The 25,097-nt window shown below is 35.8% G+C and overlaps 1 protein-coding gene across 6 annotated transcripts; it reads left to right on the plus strand.

Annotated features, from left to right (window-relative positions):
• Positions 1-604: 604 nt before the first annotated feature.
• On the plus strand, positions 605-24,758 carry SPATA9 (spermatogenesis associated 9). 6 transcript variants are annotated; one of them, XM_032335716.1, is made up of 5 exons: positions 605-623; positions 1,974-2,062; positions 9,762-9,989; positions 19,222-19,317; positions 24,309-24,758. In XM_032335716.1, exons 2-5 carry the CDS (start codon positions 1,997-1,999, stop codon positions 24,594-24,596), a joined length of 678 nt encoding a protein of 225 aa, XP_032191607.1. In that variant the 5' UTR covers positions 605-623; positions 1,974-1,996; the 3' UTR covers positions 24,597-24,758. The 6 variants fall into 6 exon arrangements, with proteins under 6 accessions (XP_032191607.1, XP_032191606.1, XP_032191601.1 ...); XM_032335715.1 differs by lacking the exon at positions 605-623 and adding an exon at positions 1,589-1,635; XM_032335710.1 differs by lacking the exon at positions 605-623 and adding an exon at positions 1,591-1,794.
• Positions 24,759-25,097: the final 339 nt, after the last annotated feature.

The following is a 25,097-nucleotide window of genomic DNA, read 5'->3' on the forward strand; positions in this document are numbered from 1 at the left end:
AAATACAAATAAATTTGAAGGGCTGTTACAAAATTTGGAGGTATTTTTAACCTTTTCCAATTAATGTTTGTAAGTATGGAGCCCTGTATTGTGAGCTATAAAGAATAACATTATAGCTAAAGAAGATAACCATTAACATTATTTATTTTGTCTAACTTTATTACCTGAAATAACATAAGATACATAAGGACATGGATATAATTAAATTAAGTCAAACCTGTAATATGATCAGATACGGTCACAAATATAAAATAAGTGTGACAGGGTGGGATTTTTTGAAATCTCATGACCCTGTCTTTTTTTCATCAGTCCTCTCTCAAGGAGAGTCATTGAGAAAGCAAAGACAAAAAGAACTTTGTTAACATGACACAGAGTCTGGTTATGCTCTAGGTGTGGACAATATTAGCATGAGAAACTTTTTTCTTTTAGATTTGTTAATTTCATAAGATACTGAGGAGGATGAGAGCTAATAAAAAGAAAAAAAAACTGGATGAAACCAATTGGGAACTAGGACAGACATCAGGAGATGGGCAGATGGGTGAAAAGAACATAGGGGTGTCAGTGAGAGTGGAGAACAGGAAAGAAGACAAATGAGAGAAGGGACAGCCAACTCTTCCTCTGGGGTAAATTCTGATAGGCACATATCATAATAGGACAAATAAAGGGTTACATTTCTTGCAGACTTTCATCATTGTCTAATAAGATTTCTTTCTGGCAGTGGATTGCAGTTTCCACATATTAAGAGTATAATTATCTTAAACATTAGGGTCATGATGGAGGGAAGCTTGTTCTTCTAAGGTTAAGTGAAGAGTTTGTGGTGCGGTGAAGAGTGTTCTCAAACTAGGACTACAGGCAAACTGAAGGTGGGGATCTGGCAGGCTTCACATGATAGAGAAGTTTTCTGATGGACATTGTTCTCTTTCCTAGACAGCTCCAATGAACAAACCTCTAGCACCACAGCTTATGCTTGCTAAAGACAGTGGTCTAGCTACAATCAGATATAAAGGCTTCAAATTAAAATGGGATTTGTGTTAATCAACTCTGAATTCATCCACACTAAAATATTAACTAGGTATTCAATCAAATCCACATGATATGAAGTTCTTCTTATATTTGATAAATGGAAAAGAATGAAGTGGGATAATACTAGGAGGGAAAAAGATGAGGAAGAAGTAGAAGAGGAAGGCGGAGGAGGAAGAGGATTTTAGATTTTATAATTTTGCCTGTGGTGGACCTAGTGATCTTTATTTGAGTGAAGGAAAACAGTCTGTTCAGAAGTTTTTCTGAAATAACTGCTGGTTTTCTTTTCCTCTTGGCATCATATGTGAAGCATTTCTTTTAAACCATATGCCAACTCTTTTCAAAGGGAGCTTTGTTCTCAGGTGATCCATTAATTGAGGTATCATTGTAGAAGTTGGGGCAAAATTCCACATAATGCAGAACTCCTTAGTACAGTTTATTTTTCATTCTCCTTTCTCCTCCCCTTACACCTTCAAACACATTTCTTCCTCTTCTCACTGCCAGAGTGATTTCAGAAGATTCTGTAACAAGCTCTCAGAGGCCCATTGTGCAGTAACAAAGAATTCTGTCAATGAGCTGTAGGTTCTGTCCTTGCCTGCTTTCCTGGGTGGAAGGGTACCTTCATCCCTCATTAATGGCAGAGTAGGACAAGTGTTGCCCTGGCCTGCAAACTTTCCAAGCACTAGGAACCCAAGCAAGAATTTGTCATGCCAATCAAACCTGTTGGGTGGATATGTGGGCAGGTGTTGAAGAACTTTTCTGGAAGAAGTATATGTAATCTTGCTGTAAAGGGGATATGGGTGTGGGATACAATGGGGAATAACGTCCCTTAGGGTTTACTTGCTTTCCCAGGCACTTACAAAGTGGACCCAGCATCCCAGGTTCTTTTGAATTGTGGTTAGGTGATAATTTTTGCTAAGCTCTTTTGTCCCCCTAATTTCTTTTTGTTTCAGTGGAGGGGATCCAGAAAGTCATCATGGACCTTATGGATGAGTTTAAAGATGAATTCCCTACCATCCTAAGATTATCACAGTCTAATCAGGTAATGCGATTTCATAATTTTGAAAAGGATTATAAAAAGTACATTGTATTTTTAATATCCATTATTTAATGCTTGACTTTGAGATCAGTGCCTGAGCCTTAGGAAGAAATTAATTTTGCCTCAGAAGAACAAATTTCAAATCTTTGAATTGTTCTATGAAAAGCAGAGAGATGGACAAAGAAATGAAGTAGATAAATTAAGTTTAAAGAAAATCACCGTGCTGTTAGATTGGAAATGTGGAGCTCTCTCATAGCCACAATTGTAATGTATGTGGTTTGCTACATTTGCTTAAGATTTGCTTAATATTAAAAAAAATATTTGCTTAATATAAAAATCAGGAAAACACCTGGATATATTTTAACTAAAATCTATGGCAATTAAATCACTGGAAAAAAATAACTGACATAAATTATAATAATGAAAAGATAAATGTGGTATGAGTGTATGTTTTAATGTGGAAGAAAATAATGATATCAGATTAAACAAAGCATATGTGCATATGTTTTATATAATGTTTGTTCCCAAAAGGATTTGAGCCAGATAAAATATTGGGAATGAAAGAGGGAATAGGTAAAGAATTCTGAGACATTTGATCAGGAAAAAGTAATATCTTATAACCTAATTTACTTTAAAGTACACAGCTCTTAATGGAAAAGTATATTTAATCATCTAGACCACAGTTGGAATAGAATATGTTGTAAAGTTACATGGTACAGTAATAATTTCCTCATCCAGATATCAGAGTTTTGGCAATGTCAAACATGAGGAACATAGCCAAAACCTGGAAGTAAACAAAAAAGCTCTCTGAGTAACACAGTAATCACGAAGTCTATATATTTCATTCCAAAGGAGAAATATTAGAGCCACTTTTAACCATTCATCCAGACAACCAGGCATCAAACATTTACTAAATACTTTGCTATTGTTTGGGACTGGGGAGAGGGACTAGAGAGAAAAGACAGGATGCTTTCAGCCAATTAGCTTAATGTAATCAAGACAGAACTGTAAACAAGTAATTGTTTTAGAATATAGTAAGAGGTAAATCCAACTTAGAGGAATGAATTGCTCTAGCTAGGATGGTCAGAGAAGGCTTTTTGGAGGAAGGATGCTTAAATTGGGTTTCAGAGAATGAATATGAATTTTCTAAGTAAAAAAAGAGAGAGGATAAGTGGACAGGAGCAGAGGAAGCAGTGTCAGGACAAAAAGTGTGAAAGCATAGGGTGTTCTCAGTATATCACGTAAATATGAACGAATGGCATGAGCCTTGAGTCTAGACTTAGAGGAAGGCTGATACTGAAGTGTAGGTATCTGGATACCTAGAGGTAAGATGGCATCCCAATGGTGGTCCACTAAGTAGGATAGAATCCAGACCGCAAACCAGATTTTATAAATCTGTATTTTAGACTCGGTGTCTAATTGCTTCCCCCTATTTCATTCCCCCAGTTTTAGTATAAAGTCTTTTTTAGATGTTGGAGATTTTTCTTGAATATGCACTGGAGTGTTAGAGAAGGAATGGGCAGGTAACCGTGCTTGGTCTAGGATGTAAATGGCTAAGACTGGCACAGTCTGGAAAGCCCTGTTTCCCCTTCAAGATTGTGATTCTTTCACCATTGGCAACATTAAAGGAACTGGGTTTAATAATCTAAGAAATTGCAACTTTCTTTGTAATTCTCTTCATCTCTTCCTACCCCCTGAATAGCCTCATTATCATTAGAGCTGTAAATTTGGTTTAATAGCAAAATAGGTTGATACTCTGATCCCAAACAAAGAACTCTGAGTTCCTCTTTCCAACTCATTGAAGTTATTTACTTATAAGAACTTTACCTCATCCAGAGAATAATATAAACATAGTTACTTTATTTCTCATTTTCAACACACTCACATTGTTCTTTTTCCATGGTTTACTTTGCTGACATTGGCAAGAAATCCAAGTTCTTAGGGGATATTGTAACAGATTGAAGTTACTTGTACTTCAAAAATAAATCATTCAGAAAACAATGCTAATACTTCAATAACTAAATTATTTTTAAAAGGTTGGATTGTAAATACTACAAAGCTGATTATTTTGGAGATGATCCATAATTCCCAAACATACTGAAAGGAGTGGTTTTAAGACTACTTAGAGGATTTTAATTAATTGGGTTGGATTTTAAATCTCTAAATTTCATAATTAGTATTTAAAACTTTTTAAAAAGTTGTAGGCATTTATTTATTTAGGAAAAGGCCATCTTGTTGGCCAGAAACAAACAAAAGATTGGTGGGAATAATGGTGGGATTTTTATAGAGGGATATATCCAGAAAAATGGTTATTAAATAGTTCTTCATGACTAATGATTTTGAAGGAAATTTTCTTCCTGGGACTGAGGGAAGTTAATTTTAGAATCTTGGTTTGAGGTCATGGCTTCTGACGTCATGTACTTCCCGGTCCAACATAGACCCGAGTACCATCAGTATCCACTTCCTTTAGCAAAAAAGTGAATTTTAAAGGTTTTCATTTGCAAGTTACAAATAATTTCCATATGAGGATTTAAAAATATTAAACTTTTACATTTGAACAAATGGAATACTGTATTTTACAGTTAGGAAACTAAAAAGTTTAAATTTAGAAAATCTTTACTTGAATGTGAGAAATCTTTTGTGGTGAATAAGGTCAATTTTTGTGGTTTTAATTATGAAAAGCAATTATGTGTTTTATTCTGTAATTATCTTGCACTTAACCTTATACTATAAAATTAGGAGTTGTGGGATGCCTGGGTGGCTCACTCAGTTAAGCATCTGCCTTTGGCTCAGGGATCAAGTCCCACGCTGGGCTCCTCACTCAGTGGGGAGTCTTCTTCCTCTGCCTGCTGCTCCCCCTGCTTGTGCTCTCTCTCCTTCTCTCTGACAAATGAATAAAATCTTTAAAATAAAATAAAATAAGGAGTTGTAAGCGGAACATATTAGAATCCATACAAAACTTCAGATTTTTATAACTGTATATATACTTTTCTGAATTTTCTTGGCTTTTTTTTTTTTTTTAACATGCAGGACTAAACTCTTGGGGCTGCACCAGTGATGTCTGGAAATTACTCTTATTGGTATAGAATTTCTAAATATGATGAGAGTAGGACTGTGTTCTATAACTCAGTTATATTTTTGTTTTTGGTGAGTTATTTCTAGTGGGGCACCATCATAATTGTGAAAGTTACAGAGCACATTGTACACTGAAAACTTTCAGGGTGGTTTCTAATTTAATATTTGGTATATTTCTCTATTTCCCCATGATACTCTTCATTCATTCATTTCAACAAATATTTATAGAGTACCCTACTATGTGCCAGACCCTATTTGAGGTACTGGGGAAAGATCAGTGATCCAAATAGATATAAAACACTGTTGTCATAGAACTTACATCCTAGCGAAGTAAAAAAACAAGAAACAGGGAAAATAAACTATATATTATGTTAATGGTAGGTCTTAATAAAAAGAAGAAATTTAGAAGAGATATGAAATAAGGATAGGGACAAGGAGAACAATTGACCATCAAGGTAGGGTGACCAAGAGGGTCTTAGTGAGAAAGTAATTCTTGAATTAAGACTTGAGGGAAGCAAGGGAGTAAACCTCAGTATCTTTGAAGAATCAAATGGCATCGTAGCTAGTGCTAAATCCCTGAGGTGAGAGTATATTTAACAAGCTCAACAAATAGTGAGGAGGAAAAGGAGAGAAAAAGACAATGAGGTTAGGGAGGTAAAGAAAAAACAACTCTTGTAGGGCTTTGCAGACCACTGTTTGTAATTTGGCTTTTAGACTGAGTGCAGTAGGAAGCCACTAGAGCAGCAGAGCAGAAAAGCAGGATAGGATCTACGTTTTATTTGTATCTCTTTTGCGGAGGCATTGAGGAATAGAATGAATGTAGGCAAGGACAGAAGCAGAGAGACCCTTAAGGAGGCTAATTTACTAGTCTGGAAAAGAGATGGTATATAAATGCCGTGGACTGAGTGTTGGCATTGGGGGTAGTGAGAAGTGGTCAAATTCTAGGACTGTTCAGAGAAAGAATTGAATAAGATTTGCTGACAGGCTGGTTTTTTGGATGTAGAGTAGTAAAAAGCTGATGTAATAGAAATTGGAGTTCAGCATTAAAACTGCTGATGATAGAGAGATGGGTATGTCTCTAAAAAAAAAAATAGGAAAGCAGGATATATTCGAAGAATGGGGCTCAAATATTGAAATTTGGAGCAGGATTCTTGAAACAATCTGATTAATGGATACTGGATTTCTTGTAGTAAATCATCATTGCCTTTGTGTGTCTCTGAGATGGTGGTGGCAGGGGGGAAGGGAGTGGAATTTCTTTTCTCACATTCAGTAACATACTCAGGTGATAATGATGACAAGAAGAATCATGTTAACTTGCACATTTTGCAGCCATTTCCAGTATGCTTAAGACAAGAGTCAAAACAAAATAAACCAGGGAAAAGAAATGGGCACTTCTTCTTTTGGGGTCAGCATTTAAATTTAGACACATGTCTCGGTAGAAAAATATATAACATACATAGTAGACAAAGGGAAAAGCTGATAGCTCAAAAAAGCGGGGGGGAAAACCCTTTTATTTAACAAATTTTCTACCAGAGCCCATTTCAAAAATTTACTGAAGGCAAGAGTGAATTAGAATCATCACTATAAACTGGTGACTTTTTTTTTTTTTTAAAGAGGAAAATCTCATTCTCCATCTCCAGGACTGTAAGTAGCTTCTCCTCTGTTGTTTCCTTTTAGGTATCAGACACACACACACACACACACACACACACACACACACACACACCTACTTTACATGCACCTCAAGGTCTAGATTTGGTTTCTAATACTGTTCTGAAAAGCAGTAATGGTTTTCTAGGGAACAAGTTGATTATATGTTTTATGTTAGGAAAATAAAGATGGTCAGAAATATTTTGTTGCTAGAGGAATTATTTCTTTCAGAGATTCAGAGATATCTATGAAAGTATTGAAAAAGGAGAGCATTTTAAAAACCATGAAGGTAGAGGTACCTGAATGGCTCAGTCCGTTAAGCATTTGCCTTTGGCTCAGGTCATGATCCTAGAGTCGTGGGATAGAGTTTCACAGTGGGCTTCCTGCTCGGTGGGAGTCTGCTTCTCCCACTCTCTCTGCCTGCCGCTTCCCCTGCTTGTGCTATCTCTCTCTCTGTCAAATAAATAAGTAAAATCTTAAAAAAAATCATAAAGGTAAGTACAGTCATCAAATTGTAATGATTTCAGCATTAAAAGGAAACAAAGACGATGTTAACTAGGAACAAGTTGAGTCTGTTGGAAAAAGCTATGAATTTATGACAATACTAAAATGAGAAATATAATACAAAGTACACTGAAGTGTTATTGTAATGCACACCTGAATTTTTAAAAATATTGTTTATAATAAATGCTATATTTTTGTCAACACAAGTTATATGATCCTACAGGAAGGTTTTGATTCATGGATTATCAAATACAAATAGGCTTATTTCTCTACACAGGTATATATTTAGAAAGACAATCTTGTAAAAGAGGGGAAGGTTGAGTCGATCAATCTAGTATAGTGTTTGGGGAAATTAATCAAGATTAGTTAACAGAAATACCTGAGTGAAGTCAGTGAATCCAGGCCAACAAGTACGCATCACCAAGATTTTGTAAAGACACAAAACGAGAGGGAAATTTCATGAAGTTAGTGTTTCATCTGCAAAAATGAAGAATCCTTAAAACACTGAATGACTGTGTAGACAAAATTTCAGCATGGTGGAACTGTCCACATCCCACTCTTGTTCGCCTTGGCAATAGGGCTCTCACCTTTTGACTGTAAATTATGAGAGAAAACACAGTAAGCTAAATCAGAAGTAAAACCAAACATTCTAGCTGCTCCAATTTCAGGAGGAGTTGGGAGGGCGAATCGGTGAAACAAAGCATAAGATCACAAGAGAAATTGAATCTGTGTGTAGGAGCTCTGGATAGTGCAGATCATCATGGTTTCTCTCACCAGTGTGCTGGAAACCAAGATACAGTATCAAGTGATTGCACCCGTGTCTTATTTTGCTTGTCCTAACTGCTTTTAGGAGTTGCTCTGCTCTAAATTGGCTTGGAATTGCCACAATTCTAGCAGCCCACAACTCCAATGGCCTTCTCCTATTCGTATTGATTAGGAGGGCTGAGACCAAAGGTGGGATAATGGGACTTTTTCAGTCACGTTAACAGATGAAATCATAATGTGACACCAGGCACTGCAGAGGTACATCCTCATTGGCATGTACATTTTGTACATTTTGTCTACACATTCAGTGTTTTAAGGATTCTTCATTTTTGCAGATGAAACACTAACTTTATGAAATTTCCCTCTCCTTGTTTTGTGTCTTTACAAAATCTTGGTGATGCGTACTTGTTGGCCTGGATTCACTGACTTCACTCAGGTATTTCTGTTAACTAATCTTGATTAATTTCCCCAAACACTATACTAGATTGATCGACTCAACCTTCCCCTCTTTTACAAGATTGTCTTTCTAAATATATACCTGTGTAGAGAAATAAGCCTATTTGTATTTGATAATCCATGAATCAAAACCTTCCTGTAGGATCATATAACTTGTGTTGACAAAAATATAGCATTTATTATAAACAATATTTTTAAAAATTCAGGTGTGCATTACAATAACACTTCAGTGTACTTTGTACTAGTACATTTTCGGGTGATCTCCAGTCACAAAGGCTAAAATGGTAAGAGAAGCACTGAACTTCAGTGACAAAAACAGCCATAATAAAATTATATCTTCAGGATAATGGCTGAGACATTTATAGGACATACACAATACTTTAGCTCTTAATGCAACTATATGTTGCTCATTGTAGGCCAAAACAATCCATCTAAAAGATGTTTTGTACTTATACATATATTTGGATTCAATAAATAGAGACTCAAAGTTGCTTATTTGTGTTATAAACCATTAGTTCCCCCGCCCCAGTCATATATGAAAAAGCCAGAATAGCCCATAAAATTGCTGAAATGAATAATGGCAATGATCCTTGCTGTTGCCTGGAATGCAGTCTGACCACATTGTAAGTAATTTCTCTGCGGTTCACTTTCTGGTACAGTAAGGAAGGATCTACATGTCATATGTTTTGCTAATGCCACAATTTTTTTCTGTCAGAATGCTCATAAGTTTTGAAGTTTTTAGAAATAAAAGTTCCTTAAGCTTGTGAATTAGTATATAAGGCATTTGTTTTTGTTTTTTTTTAATATTGTACCATGCATTATGTATGAATGCTTTAATCATTTACATTTTTAAAATACACTGGGGAAATATTTGTAACAGTTTTGAATAAGGATATTTAATGTTTGAATAATTCAAACATTGAGTAATATTTGAATAAGAACTGCTTACTTTTGAAAGCACTCTTTAAAAAAAAAAAAAAAATCAATGCAAAAATAAACCCAGAGAGAAAAATGAAAATTTTAGGTCTTTTGGCTAGTAACTTAAATTCTGGATATTTATGCTGAGGCAAAAATCATACATTTATTCAAAGATTTAGGTACATGGGGCGTGGGATATAATTATTGGACACTGAGTATGCATAGGCCCATGCGTAATGTGCTGTTAGGTCGTACTTGGTCTCAGTCTGGAGTAGGTTGTAATAATTCATGCGAGAATCACACATCAGTCACTTTTTAGAGGCTTATTTTCCAGAAAAGAGAACCCATGCAGAAAACGTCCAAAATCAGAATGGCTGTTGCCTTAGCAAGGATCAACCGAGGAACATTGATTCAAGGATTAAACACCATATCCAGATCCTCCAAATCAGTGGCCAAACTTCTGCATCCCCAGCTTGCTTGTAGACTTCTAGAGTTAAGGAACATATCGCATCGTTTGCTGAGGGAAGTTAATGCACCAAAACAACCCCTCTATAACGTGCAGGTGAGCTCATATTAACATTTGCACAAGATACAGCCTCTTTTTTAAGAAACTGTTTTGAAATTGCAAGATTTGAAAATGTAGCTCATTTGGTTATCTTCCATATGAAACAAGAATAGTTGGATAAGAAATGAATGGTTTGGTCTTTTTTCAATATAGTATATATGTCCTGATTTAAATAAATCTGAAAGAGGTGGTAATGTGGGCTTTTTTTTTTTTAATTTATTTTCGGCATAACAGTATTCATTATTTTTTCACCACACCCAGTGCTCCATGCAATCCGTCCCTACTTGGTTATTTGATTGAGCTTTATGAAACTAAATTTCAAATGATTCAACCTAAATATCAGCATACAGATTACCGCTTATGTTAAACCTAAAAGGAATCCCATAAGCCTTAAAAATGATTGTTTTGTTCCTTTTTCCCCCATAACCTTGCTGTGTTTCCAAGACAATCTTTATTTGACTTAACATATTTGAATATATTCAACCATAAACTCATTTTGGTAGATCCACCAACATCCAGTGTATTTCAAATTACAGGTTCTACATTGTTTTATTGAGGCTCTGTTATATTTTGTTAAGGACAACAGCTCTTAAAACTTTTTCAGGACCAGTTTCTTTTTCCTAAACTTTGTGGCATAGAACTCTGGATTTTTCCTCTTGGGCATTATTCAAAGCATTCTAAATGTTTGTTACAACAATTGGGAATCTTGCAAGCCTGGCATCTAAACCCGAGAGTGAATCGTTTTTTTTGTTGTTGTTGTTGTTGTTGTTGAAGGGAGAAGAACCCTGGCTCAAAGAGAGTGAAGCCAAAAATATGTATTAGTTCATCTAGTTGAACAATTCAGAGTTGATAAGGTTTCAGGGTATAGGTACTCAAAAGATGCCTTCAGGGTCCTGTTCTCTTTCCACCCATCCTGGTTCTGCTTCCTCTGTATTGACGCCATCCACAGACTGACTTTCCCTTCATGGTTACAAGATGATTTGCAGCTGTTCCCAGGACTCCATCCTTCCAGATTCAATAGAGCCCCAAAGAATGACAGTCCTTGAGCCAGCATTCCTGGCCAAGTCCTGGGGTTCTCAGAGAAAGGCATACCTCTAAAGCAGGGGAATGGGATGCACTGTGACCTAGGACTGCCATCCAGACCACATGACCAGAGAATGGGGAGAGGATGAATCCTCAAACAAAATTTGGGTTATTTTGAAAAGATGAGAAAATGGATGATGGATGGCTAAAATAAAATATCCATTACATAGGAATCTCTCTTTCATCAAAGATTTTAACATTTCCAGAAATCATGGGATAGCTCCAGCTATGAATTGCCTGAGAAAGCAATTATAAAAGGCTCCGTTATAATACCTGATGTTTGAGAAAGTAAAAAATGTTTTGTGTTTATTACCTGCTGGATTCTCTAAGCAGTATATACGTTATTGTATCTTTAGTTTGTTCAAAAAGAAATACAGCTGAGATGTATAATTTCCACTGAAATACATTTCTAAAATGAACGTTTCACCTTGATGTTTTTTCCCTTGCATTGTTAACCTTTATTTTTTATAGAGGGTTGATATAAGAAATGTCCTTTGAAGAATATTTCTGTATGTATTACAAAATCACATTTAAAGACACTGTCCATTATATTATACAGGCTTTCTTTTTGCTTCTCTTTGCTAAGTCAGAACTGAAGAATCTGAGGTTTTACACTATTTACGAGCTAACAAGTTAGCCCGCCACAGCTGTACAAACACACACTCTGATAGAAGACACAAGACTCCCTTGAATCAGAGACCGAGACTGTTTATTATTAACTTCAGAAGCAGCAGCCAGAGCAATATTTTGTGTCATTTCCCTAACCCCTCAGTTCCCACAGGGCAATGCAGTGAGAGCCACGTGTTCCCTATGCATGTAGTAAGTTACATCACAGGAGAGGAGCCTGAAATTAGCAGACAGCTTTTTTAGGAGTGCTGGCCTACTGGCCCAGCCTGAGAGAGAGGGACAGAGAAATAAAGGGAGAAAAAGAAAGAAGGGTTTGGGGGAGAGAAGTAAATGTTTCTAGAGGGTTTGCAGAGAAAGTTTTATCTTTAGTGCCCTAAGACATGTCTTGGGAAGTACATCTCTAGATCTCCCTGGAGAAATATACTTTCTCTAGCTTCTAAAGCTGTTAGTTATTCAACCATGTCCTTGGTTCAGAAGGCCCAATTGGTACAGGAATGAGAGACATCCACAGAGAAATGCTTCCCAGTACTCATGAAAATTCAGTGGCAGGAAAATAATCTGTCTTTCCAGTTGAATTTATGTTTCCTTTTACCCAATAAGGAGAACTGAAACAAAACAAAACAAATTTGCCTTTTTGCCCTGTTTCACAGGTAAATTTAGAGCTTAATTGTGATGATGTTTTCCAGGAACCTGACGTGAAAGAAGCAGGTAGAGGGAGTACTTGACCTATTCAAGGTCCTTGTGCTGACTATGACTGTCTCTATGACATCAGTTCAAAATCAACACCCATAAAATTTCTTCTCCTGTGCTCTTATTCTAATTGTCTTAGAACCCAGCTTTAATTTTTTTAATTCTTATCAATAAAATATTTCAAAATATATGAAAGGTAGTTTATCAGAAGTCCCACCCAAATGTAAACTGGTAGTAATATTTTGCAGTATAAACTTTGGATATCTCCTTTATAAAAATATAATTAACCATGTCCTGAACCATTCCCTGTTTTTTTCTACCAAATGTGATCATTATTCTGAGGTTGATGTGAGCATTTGTGTGCATACTTTAATAGTTTCACTACATTTGTATACATCTATTATTCTCCATATATTTAAAATTTATATAAATGATATACTGTATGCATCTTTCTGAAACTTTCTTTTTTTACTCAACATTTTGAAATATGTAGCTATGGTTTATTATTTTATCTTCTTTATGGTATCCCATTGTAAGAAAAAATAATCCACGGTTTATTACTGGACAGGTGGCCAATTTAGTTTCCTACTTTTTGTTTTCCAAACTGTATTTCTTTGAACACTCTTGTAATTGCCTCCTTATTCTGTGTGTGAGAGACATTCTCCAGGTATATGTATATGTCTAGAAGAGGAATTACTGGGTCATGAGAGTTGTATATCCTCAATTTTATTAGCTGTTGTCGAAATGTTTTTCACTTTCAAAATTCAAGAATCATAGTGATTCTTGAATCTGAGAAGAATTTCTTTAGTTCTGGAATGTTCTTAGCCATTGTTTGTTCAAATATTACCTCTTTCTCATTTACTCTAATCACTGTTTCTGGAGTATCTGTGAAAGATACCTTGGACCTTTTCATTTTATTCTTTTTTTTTTTCATTTTTTATTTTTTTTAATAAACATATTTTTATCCCCATCATTTTATTCTTTATGTCTATTTACCTTCCTCATATTTTGCTTTTGCTTATCTCTTTTTGATACTTCCTGGGACATATACTCACACACTTAAGTTTTTCCCTTTAGTTCCTGGCACAGGGAAACTTTTTTCCTTCTATCCTTCCTTCATTCCTTCTTCCTCCCTCCCTCCCTCCCTCTTTTTTCCTTTTTTTTTTGTTTTTTTGTAAACTCAGTCTTTTATTAGACTTTGGAGTTTGATTTTTTTATGGAATTTCTAGGGGTGTTTATTTGGAATTTTTAGAGGGTTCCACATTAGCCCAGTCTGCCCTACTACTGGAACCAGACATCCTTCTCTGGTATCTTACAAATTTTAATATAAGATGATTACATTTCTTTCTGGAAGTAAGTGAAGTATTATTCTACCTTTTCATTTATTCAACATATATTTATTGAACATTGACATGTAAAATCACTAAGTTGGATACTAGGATTCATAGATGTCTCACTCTTGCCCTGAATGGACTGTGTGGATGATAGGCAGTGTTAGTGGAGTATAGCAAGTTTGTGATCAGTGTGTGCAAAGTGTACTATGGAAGCATCAACAAGGGGCATAGAATTCCACAGAATAGTCAGTGTTGGCTTTCTAGAAGATAATACTGGATCTTGAGAGAGGAGATATTAGCCAGGTGAAGAAGTAGGAGAATTATCCCTGGAAGTGAACAAGTAATTAAGATATTGAGGTCAGAGAGAGCATAACTTATCTAGGAAATGTAAGCAGTTCCATATGGCTAGAGTGAGACAAGTGGGAACAGTCTCAGATCAGAGATCCCAGGGTCCTTGAGGGTTAGGAATGAGAAATAAGCTTCACTCAGATGATATGTATTAGGGTGGAGAATCAGAATCACTACTAAGAGGAATTACATTATAGTGAAGATAATGGCCTGGAGAGTCAAAGAACAACAGAGTAATTAAGAGATGTGGCAGAGGTCAATGGATTGGTCTGTGAATGGAACTTTCCAGAGTACCAGTGTAGCAGAGAGATAAGTGGCATAACCTGAGGGAGCTACACCAGCCCTGGTACATACAGTGCTTGGCTGTCTTCCCACAGTGACAGAGTTTCGCTCACCCAGAGTGGATTCCAGCATGAATTCCTTCAAGGATTGTCAGGCTGCCTTTGTCAAAGTGGAGCTTTCTGGTATGCAGAAGTAAAAAAAAAAAAAAAAAAAAAAGTGAAATCTGAAATTGCCAATGCAAGGGGAATATGCTTTGTAGATGCATGGAGGACATCACTTTATGTAGGAAGGTAAGCAGCGTACTTAACCTATGGGGAGGTATTAAAGATCCTGATCTTCATATGTCTGACTTGTCACTGATCTGAGAATAATTAATGATAGGAAGATACTTTTGTACATAGAGCACCTTAAATGGTTCTACCAAAACTCTGTTGGATATTATGTAGCTGGGGATGCCAGTCAGGCAGTTTACTCATTTAGGAACAGGTAATAGAGGAGCATTTTCATTAGGACACTACCTATGTCTAGGATAGTATGTCAGCCCTCTAAAGTGGTCTGAGATGAAGCATACAGTAATAGTCTCCTCAAGATATTTAGAATATGAATGTTGTTACAGGAGCTCCTTGACAGTATGACCAGGCCTTTCTGATTATATACTCAGCCCTAGAGCAAGGCCTATTTATGTTAGCATATTCAAAGATATTGAGCCCGATATGAATTATCCAAAGACCCAACTGATACAAGCGACCTGAAGAGATCCGAGGACTTGTTGTAACATGAGCATAGTTGGAGTTGGTCTTCTCCAGCTTGATAAAAGAGACTTCCATTGCACCTGTCTTCACGGGTGCTGAGTTGGGTTGTTTCTCAAACCCTTCCAGTTTACGCAGCGCTGAGATTATAGCAAGTTATCTGCTATTTCTAAAAGGGTCTCAGGAATGGAAAACTCTGGTTAGATCATTTCTCGGTGGTTTTCAACAACCCCAGCATCAGTACTTACAGAATGGTGCATCTGCTTAGCCTTATGAGCTGTCTGGATGAGTAAAGCTTACAGCTGCTCTAGACTGCAGTGACCTAGATAATCAGCCTGAATGCTGACTTCAGCCAAGACACGTCAGCTCCCAGACATAGTTGTTGACTTTGGCAGGGCAATGCAGGGCCACAGGAGCTCTTGCTATGATAGAATCTTCCCTATATATGTCACAATTCTCCTTATAATGGCATGGGAGATGACTATTTATCCTTGGTACAGGCACTGTGAAGTGGTGTAGGCCAGATACGGGCAGAAGTGAAGAAAACCCTCACCATCTACAGTGCCTATGACTTATGTGGATCCCAGTGCACTTGTGCTCCCTTTTTTAGGAAGAAGATCAGGTATTTTTCCAAGTATAATTTCTTCCTCACCCCCAGCACTTCAATGTAGACTGGGATTTAAACTCAAACATCACATATTTTGTGTAAAAAAATATATGTAAACCTCAAAAACATCAGGAGCTTCTACAGGTCCTAGATGGGCCTGCCATGAGGTTATCTTGGGTGGTATGATTCAAGAGCTGGGGAAAAAGGACAATTCCTAGAAAGTAGAATCCCTGGAATCTTGATGATATAACTTCTCCAGGTCGGCCAAGAGGTTGGGCCATTTGAACTTTTATAGGATCTTGTGAGTAAGAGCTTATTCAAGAACAGTGTTCTGCAGGATAGTAATAGGCGTCTCTGCCTATATGAAGTCAAATAATTTTCTTTACTGTGGACTGCTAGGCGTCCTTCCTGGGTTCTTGAATACTGTGAGTGGTTCAAGCAAAGACAGAGTCATGTAACTTTTCCAAACCTACAGGAAATACTTTCTTCTGGGCCTATTAACCAGTCGTTGCTCCTTGCAACACTTACTTGTGAATCACTGAGTTAAAGTTTCTCTATTATTTCCCCTAGTATCCTTTGAACAACATAACCTAAGTTGGGCCTTAAGGTTGATTCTTTAACCTTTAACCTTTAAGTCATCTATAAGTGGATCTTTATTATTTTCTAAACTGCTTATAGTTTGCTTTTTTTGTGATTTATTTCAATTTTAACGAAAATAAGATAAGCACAGATACTTCTTTTATGAGATGAGGCAGTCAAAATTATATGACAGAGATGGAACTCAAAATTATGTCAAAGGAATTTTGTTAAAGATTGAAATGCTTTTACTGTTGAGATACCCATATAGCTGGGATGTTATTATGAGCATATAACACATCCACATATCTTATATATACATACATATTAATATTAAAAATTCGGGGTGCTTGGGTGGCTCAGTGGATTAAAGCCTCTGCCTTCAGCTCGGGTCATGATTCCAGGGTCCTGGGATGGAGCCCCGCATCGGGCTCTCTGCTCAGCAGGGAGCCTGCTTCCTCCTCTCTCTCTCTGCCTGCCTCTCTGCCTACTTGTGATCTCTGTCTGTCAAATAAATAAACAAAATCTTTAAAAAAAATTCAAGAAAGGAGTATATGGCCATAATATTGATATCAAGATTCTTTTAACTTAAATATTCAAAAAATTAATATAAGTTTAAATAAATTTTTATAATTGGTTGAGATGATCTAAATACAACTTTTGATTTACAAATTTCTCCTATTTATTTATTTATAATTTTTTAATTTTTTAATAAACATATAATGTATTATTAGCCCCAGGGGTACAGGTCTGTGAATCGCCAGGTTTACACACTTCACAGCACTAACCATAGCCCATACTCTCCCCAATGTCCATAACCCCACCCCCCCTCCTTATTCCCCTCCCCCTGGCAACACTCGGTTGTGTTTTTTTTTAATCATATTTTGGGTTTTCTTGTTTTTTTGTTTTATCATATACTATTCCTGCTTGTAGCAAGCCAAAAATGAAACAGTGTGGTTTATAATATGAAAAACATGTATTGGAAGTAGGTCATGAAATTGAAAAATGGCTACTTGCCAGGAGCCACATAAATTTTGGAGGAAATGCATTTTCTATAGGAATGATTTGTTACAGGAATAGCAAGTATTTATTAAAAGCATTAAAATGGTGAAAAGGTGACCTTAGGCAATATCAGATTCATCATTCAGAAGTGTAACATATATCAGATATATAGTTTATTTTGAAACTTTGAAAAATAATCAGTTTTAATTACCTCAGGTGAAGGGCAAAATGCGAAAAAAAGATGCGGTGAAATAGAAACAGAGTAATTTCTCATGCATGCAGACGCCACTTTTATTTTTACTGTATATGGCCTACCAGTTAGTGGATATGGACTTCCCACTGTACATCCATATATTCACAAACTCATGAATCTTTTACTTTCCTAGGAGGCATTTTATTGGGAGTATATCTGCTTTCTTTCCTAACATTTGCTCTCTACTTATCTGTTTGTCTCCTTGTAGCCTAACCGTGGATACTATCAGTTTGATTCTTCTAGCAAGAGGGAAAGAGCAGCAACTGCTTTAGTTCCTGGAAACTCTTTCCAGAGCCAGGAACTCTGGGAAATTTTCCAGACCAGCTTATGGAGAGAGTGGGCTAAAAGTGCCCGTCCCTATTCCCCTATCTAGGAATCAGTAGGGCCTGAAAGACAGGAAATAAGAAGGAATGCCTCCCTGCCCTACTCCTGCCCTCCACCCCTCCCCGCCCTGCACTGCTCCCCACAACTCCATCTCTTCGCTGATCGGCTAGATAGTATTCTTGGCTTTAGCATTCCATTAATCGCTTAAGAGAAAAGAAGGTCAATGGTGATGGGCGCTTTGTTCTTCATTCAGCAGTGGCAGCAGTAAGCAAAAACTGAATATACTGCAACAGGCACTTAAAACCCAGTGCCATACAAACGTTTGTTCAATAAAATGTTATGAGGCATTCTTCAGAAGCACATTTTAAGAGGCTGTAATACGCCATTGAGTGGATATTGCTTAATTTACCTAACCATTCTGCTATCAATTGTTTCCATTTTTCAGGGTCATAAGTAACTTTACACATACATACTGTTCTTTCTAGTTTGTGTGCATTTTTACTGTGCATTTACATGATTTTATTAGCTGCAGCCTGTACCTTCAGGAGTTATTGAAGCCATTGAGTGTCTTGGCACATACTTCAGAGGAGCATGGCTAACTGCCACTTCACTGCTGAATGGGAAGGGAATGTTTTTTCCAATGCCCTCCTTTCATATCCTACTCAAGGCAACAGAGGTGACCTAGAAGAGAGAATGATTCTCCTAAACTAAACATATTATTGTTTGAGGCAGAGACACCTATTACCAGAAACTAAAAACCTCTGAGAGACAAATTCATTTTTGGTGTAAACCTCTGTTTCAAAGAAGCATGCTGGATGTGAGTGCAGAGCATTTCCTGAAGCTTAATGTTCACCTAAGGTTAATGCTGGCCTTCAGCAGTCTCATGATTAACATTTCCAATCAGGTCATTAATCTGCAGGAAATGCTTTGTATTTCGATTACTGTTTGCTTAATGAAGAAGTGAAAAATTTAGTAAAGGATGATTACATGAATTTGAACAAAGAAAAGACTGTTTTTCTAATATGCACAGTGGCACCCCCTAGTGAGCACACTTGTTAAATGTAAAAAAGTTAAAGTAATTTAGATTTTGGAAATGCAAGTTTTTTAATTGATCTTTTATAAGTTTTAATAGATCTGTCATAGCAAAAGAAAATACCTTTTTGTAAAAATAAATAAATAAATAAATAAATAAACCAATGTTTTCAGAATGTGAAAAAAACCAAGATAGACCCAGCAGATAACTTTCTTTAGAAAGAAATATTTAAATTCTCATTTTACAGTAATATTTTAAAATTTAACATTGTAACACTGAAAACTTTTATTGTAATTAGAAAACTCTTTTTTGTTTTCGCAGGTCAGAAGGGGTTCTTTGTTTGAAATCATTTCTTTTCCGGCAAAGACTGCTTTAACTAGCATAATATGTGCTTCATATGCAGCACTAATTTATCTGGTAAGTTAAGAAAATTATTAGAATCTAGGTATAAATGTACTTATTTCATGTAATGTTAAAGATATAGATACATAGTAAATTCATAAACCAAGGTACTGTTCTCTTGTACACAAAATAATTTTACATTAGAAATTTACTTTTCTAAAATAATTACTCTTCTAAGGTAAACTCATTCCATTTCTGAGGCAAGTCAATCCATCAAAACCAAATTTACTTGAATAAAATTATTTTTATAAAGTTTATTATTATTTGGTCAAAACATTTTGGTTTTATTTTCACAGCTATGGTGGTTTTGTTTAATCCATTGTGCCATGGTTGGCTAAAGTTCAGTATTCCGTCATTTAAGTCTATGATATTGGGGAACACAAATATTAGTGTACTTTGAATTACAAGTTCTGTAATTCAAAAGTGTTCATTACAAAGTGTGACAGAAGGAGCGCCTGGGTGGCTCAGTTGGTTAAGCATCCAACTCTTGATTTCAGCTCAGGTCATGATCTCAGGGTTTTGAAATCGAGCCCCACATAAAGGCTCTGCACCGAGTATGGAGCCTGCTTGGGATTCTCTCACTCTCCCTTTACTCTTCCACCACCTTTCACAAATGTACTTTCTATCTCTCTCAAAATTACATTAAAATACAATAAAAACAAAGTGTGATAAAAATATAAAGGATTTTATACATTATAAGGGGTTATTTTCTTTTACTCCATTGCTATTTATGCTTACCTCTCAATTTTTTTTTTCAAAAAAGTATAATGCAGAGAGAAAAGTACACAGCTTGATGAATTATCACAAAATCTATCTATCACACACATCAAGAAACAAAATGTAACCTTCATTCTAGAAACCTCTTTCTCACTTCCTTCACAGTCATGAACCTCTTCTACAAAGGGTAACCCCTATTTTGACTTCAAATACCATAGACAGTTTAAATTGTATATATATTAAATAATATACTATATATTCTTTTGTATTTGTCTTTTTTTGCTCAGTTGCCATTAATGAGATTCATTCATTGCCTACATCAATAGTTTGTTGGTTTTCATTGCTGTGTAGAGTTTCATTGATTGAATACATAAATAATTCAATATATATCCTATATATATGTTACTATCCACACTACAGTTGAAAGTTTTTATTATTTACAGTTTTGGCAACTGTGAATATGCTTTCTATGAATATTCTCGTACATATGTTTTAGTAATATTTCTGAACCACAGAATATGTAGGTATTCATCTCTAGTAGATACTGCCCAGTAGCTGCTATTGTCTGTCTTTTCCATTATAGCCATTCTTGTGAGTATGTAGTATTATCACATTGTGCTTGAATTTACATTTCCTTGATTATTAATCAGACAGAGTTCCTTTTATACATTAAGCAGACATTGGGATCTTTTGTGAATTACTATTAAAGTCTCTTCTGTTTTTCTGTTCTATCTTTTTTATTATTGATTTCTACTTTTAAAATATACTCTAGGCATAAACCCTCTTTTGGTTATTTCTTTTATTCTGTGACTTTCTTTTGCCCTTTTAGCAGTATCTTTAAACCAGACTTTTTTAGTTTTAATGTTGTCCAATGCATTAATCTTTTCTTTATGTTAGGTGCTTTTTAGATCTTAATTAGGGCAACTTGACCTATATCCAAGGTCATGAAATCGTTCCCTCTGATATATTGTAGGAGGTTTATTATTTTAACTTTCAGTTTTAGATTTATAATTCACCTGGAATTGCTATGAGGTAAGGAACAAATTTTTCCTCCATGGGTATTCCATTGATCTAACTCAATTTGCTAGGGAGAAAAAAATACTTTCCCTATTGCCCCAGTACATTTATTTTGTCATAAATCAAGTGTGTTTTTATGTGTAGGTCTGTTTATTGACCCTCTGTTCTATTCAATTAATCTATTTTTCTATGTTTACACCGATTCAACATTGTATTATTTACAAGAGCTTTATAAGTCTTGATAACTAGTAGAATAAGTCCACCCTTCAATCCAGGAGCATGGTATATCCCTCTATTTATTTAGGTCCTCATTATTTTTTCTTAATAATTCTTACAGCTTTTTTGTTAGTTGGTCTTACACACTTTTGTTAATTTTTTAAAATCATATTGAGATAAACAATAATAAAGATTCTTTTTCCCATTATTTATAGATTGGTTGTGGTCCCAATTAAAATATAAGCAGGTGTGTAAGTTGACTAATTTATTTTAAGATTTACAGGGAAGTGAAAAAGGTCAAGAATAGCTAAGACATCCTTGAAAAAAAAGTAAAGGAACTTACCTTTATAAACATAGCAATAGTTTTTTAAAAGAGCCAAACTTCTATTTTGCAAGTGTTTAAAATTTTTGAGATGTGTTCAATATCTTAAATGTGAATCTCATACAAAAATGACATCCAACTGATCTTGGATGCAAAATGCTGCAATAAATAAATAAATAAATAAATAAATGGGTGGGATGAAATAGCTGTGGTGAAACTAAAACAAATAAGACTAAAACCAAAATTAAACTCTAATTTCTTGAAGGCGTTTGAAATTATCATCCCACATGACTTGTCATTCTATAAACTTTCTAAGTAGGTATTAGAAACAGTTTTTTGGTGACCTGATAATTGGTCATGTATGCACCCAGGGTCTAGGAGAGGTCAGGGCTGGAATTGTGATTTTGAAAGCAAATAATTATATGTTGGAAGTTAAAGTCCTGTGAGTGGAACCATTGTGGAAAGAGTGAAAAGTCTGGAAGTGAGAAGAGTGGAAAATCAATGGGAATGTAAAAAACCACAACATTTAAGGTAAGCTAAAAAGAAATCCATGAAGGAGACAAAAAAGCAAAAATCAGAAAAGTAGGAAGAGAATCAGGAGACAAAATATCAAGGCAATAGAGACTCAGGAAGTTTTGAGCAGTTAAATGTCAATTACCAGGAGAAAAAAACAAGTAAAATAAAAGATTTGAAAAGTGTTCATTAGATCTAGTAGTAAAGATGTTGGAGTCAACCATCTTGTAACTATCTCAGTGGTGTGATAGAATAAGGAAGACAGAAATATGCAGGTTTCAGTGAAGAGGAGATGATAATATCAAAGCCATGAATATAGACCCTGGTTTGATCAAGAAAAGCAAGCATATATAGCAGTCAAAGAGAGAAACAGCGTTCCAGGGACTTTTACTTTAAGATGGGAGATAGTTGAACACATTAGAAGTTTCAGGGCAAGAAGCAACCAAGAAGGAGAGGCTGAAAAGGCAGGGAATAATTGTTAGAGAAGAGGTAGGGTATAGATTACAAATAAACACAGAGATACTGACTTCAGTCAAGACCCGTTTTTTTCTGTGACTGGGGTAGAAGTGGTTAGATTGGACACAGATAAAATTTTGTAGGTGAGGGAAGAAGAAATATATCAAATAGGACAGGGCTTCCTGATCTGTTTATGTGGGGAGGGGAAGGGAGAGAGAGAGAGAGCATGTACAGGAGGAGGCAAGCGGGGGAGGGGCGGAGAGAGAGAATCTTAAGCCGGTTCCATGCCCTACATAGATCCTGCCACAGGGAACTCGATCTCATGACCCCGAGATCATGATCTAAGCCAAAATCAAGAGTCAGATGCTTAGTGGACTGAGCTACCCATGTGCTCCCCTAATCTTTTTTCACAACATGGCATACATAAAAAATGACCCTACTGGGGGATAAACGGATGAAGCTGTTTGTAGCAGGAAGTGATGGACCTCAAGGTTTATCGCTCTAGGTTGGGATACACTTGGATGCAAGTAACAAAAAATAGCTGGCAGTGCCTTAACTGATGAAGACATTTAAGTATCTCAGTTAATCAGAAGTCTAGAGTTAGGTGGTTCCCAGGTTTGCACAGTGGGTCTACAATGTCATCTAAATCCAGGACCTTCCCACCTTCCTCCTATGCTATCTTGTTTGTTTTGGTCCTTAGGTTTGCTGCCTCATGCTCAGGCATCCTATCTATATCAGAGTTCAAAGCAGGGGGGAGGGGATAGTTATTGAGGCAAAAGACAAAAGAATCTTTCTTTTCATATAGGAGAAAAACTTTCAAAAATCCCTCCTGACCTCCTCCCTGGCAGATTTATTTTGTTGGCTAAAACCGTGTCACGTGACCATGTACTAACTGCAGGGAAGTGAAGGAAAGCATCTGGTACTCCCTCATTCTATAGTGTAGTGCAGGCCAAGAAAAAGAGGAGGCCGATCAGGAAGAAACTGAGGCCCTCAATCCTTTCTCTATTACCTTCTTTAGGAAAACCTTCTAAGAGTTTATAGCCTATTATGTGAGCTTTAGGCATTGCTTTGGTAAGATAAGCTAGTTTAGGTCTTCTTATATTTTATGGATTGTATTATTCTTGTTGCTTGCCTTAAATAGCATCATCATCATCTTCATCATTACAGTTCTTAGTGATTCCCAATTTTCAGTTATATTTCTCTCTGTGTGTCTTGTTTTGACACTCAAAGTATTGAATGGCATTTTTTGAGGGAAATTGGATCATGTGCCTGCTTAGAAATCATTGATCCACTAGCTTACTAAATTCTACCTAATGTGTTTACGCCCCTTCAATTGTACACATAGGTATAAGCAAAGTGTAGGGGGAGAAAGTAAAAACTAGACGCCTACTTTGAGATATTAACACATTGGGGGACAAATTCAATCTCCCAGAAAGTGTTTCATTTAATTCAGGAGAAGAAAGGAGTCTCATTTAATTAAATCAGAGAGTAAAGATATAAAGCATTTAATGAATTGGGTGGAAAAGAGCAAAGCATGTATTTATTGAAGCATATTATGCTTTAATTTTCTTTCTAGATAGTGTTGTAATATATTTAGAACAAGGAATCAACCTCCTGATGTTTATCATATGCCAGGAAAAGAAGTGCTTCTTTATTAGAATAAGTAGATTAATGACTTTATGTTACACATTTTATTGGACTTATTATTGGAAGTTCAGTCGCGTAAAAAGAAACTACTTTTCAAAAAAATTTTTTTTATTATTAGACAGTCTGTGTTAATGCTGTGTTGGAGAAGGTAAAGAAAATTTTCCAAGAAGAAGAATCCATAAGGCAAAAGAGAGAAGAGAATGAAAATCTTAGAAAAGCCTTTTCTGAGCCTGTGCTTTCCGAGCCTACATTTCCTGAAGGTGAAATCAAAGCAAAACCTTACAGGTCATTACCGGAGAAACCAGACAATATTGCAGATCGCCCCAAACTTCCTGCTAATAAGTTGAATAATAAGATCCAGGTTTTACATTCTGTGTTTGACCAGTCAGCTGAAATGAATGAATGAGCAAATTGGAATATAAGTATTACTGAGTGGAGCTTGAGAGTTATTATCTAATCGCATTTCATCTCACAAAACCAGGAAACTAGTTTTCATATATTGACTGCTCTGCTTTAAAATGCCACTCTCAGGTATTTATATGATAGAGAAAATAAAGTGAATCTTGATGTAAAAGTATGACTATGATATTTTTTAATGAACAAGAAAGTGTACCCTTTGGAGGGTTAGACTTTATGCTATCATTTATAACATGGACATATTTATAATACATTTATGTTTTTATTAAAACCTATTTCAAGTACCTTTCTATTATAGTTGGCCCTTGAACATGGGTTTGAGTAGTACAGATCCACTTATACACAGATCTTTTTTGATAAATGAATTATAGTACTGGAAGTGTATATTCGCTTGCTTATGATTTTACAAAGAACATTCAAAATATGTATTAATCAACTGTGTATATAATCAAGTCAGGCTTCCAGTCAACAGTAGACTATTAATAGTTAA

The sequence above is a fragment of the Mustela erminea genome, chromosome 3 (assembly GCF_009829155.1).
Source record: "Mustela erminea isolate mMusErm1 chromosome 3, mMusErm1.Pri, whole genome shotgun sequence".
NCBI lineage: Eukaryota > Metazoa > Chordata > Mammalia > Carnivora > Mustelidae > Mustela > Mustela erminea.

Excerpts from the sequence above, each read along its gene's own strand:
- SPATA9 (XM_032335710.1), top strand. The coding sequence starts at position 1,728 with ATGCCAATCAAACCTGTTGGGTGGATATGTGGGCAGGTGTTGAAGAAC. Across the intron at positions 9,990-19,221 it reads AACCCCTCTATAACGTGCAG|GTCAGAAGGGGTTCTTTGTT; the intron begins GTGAGCTCATAT and ends TTGTTTTCGCAG. Across the intron at positions 19,318-24,308 it reads ATGCAGCACTAATTTATCTG|ACAGTCTGTGTTAATGCTGT; the intron begins GTAAGTTAAGAA and ends TTTTATTATTAG.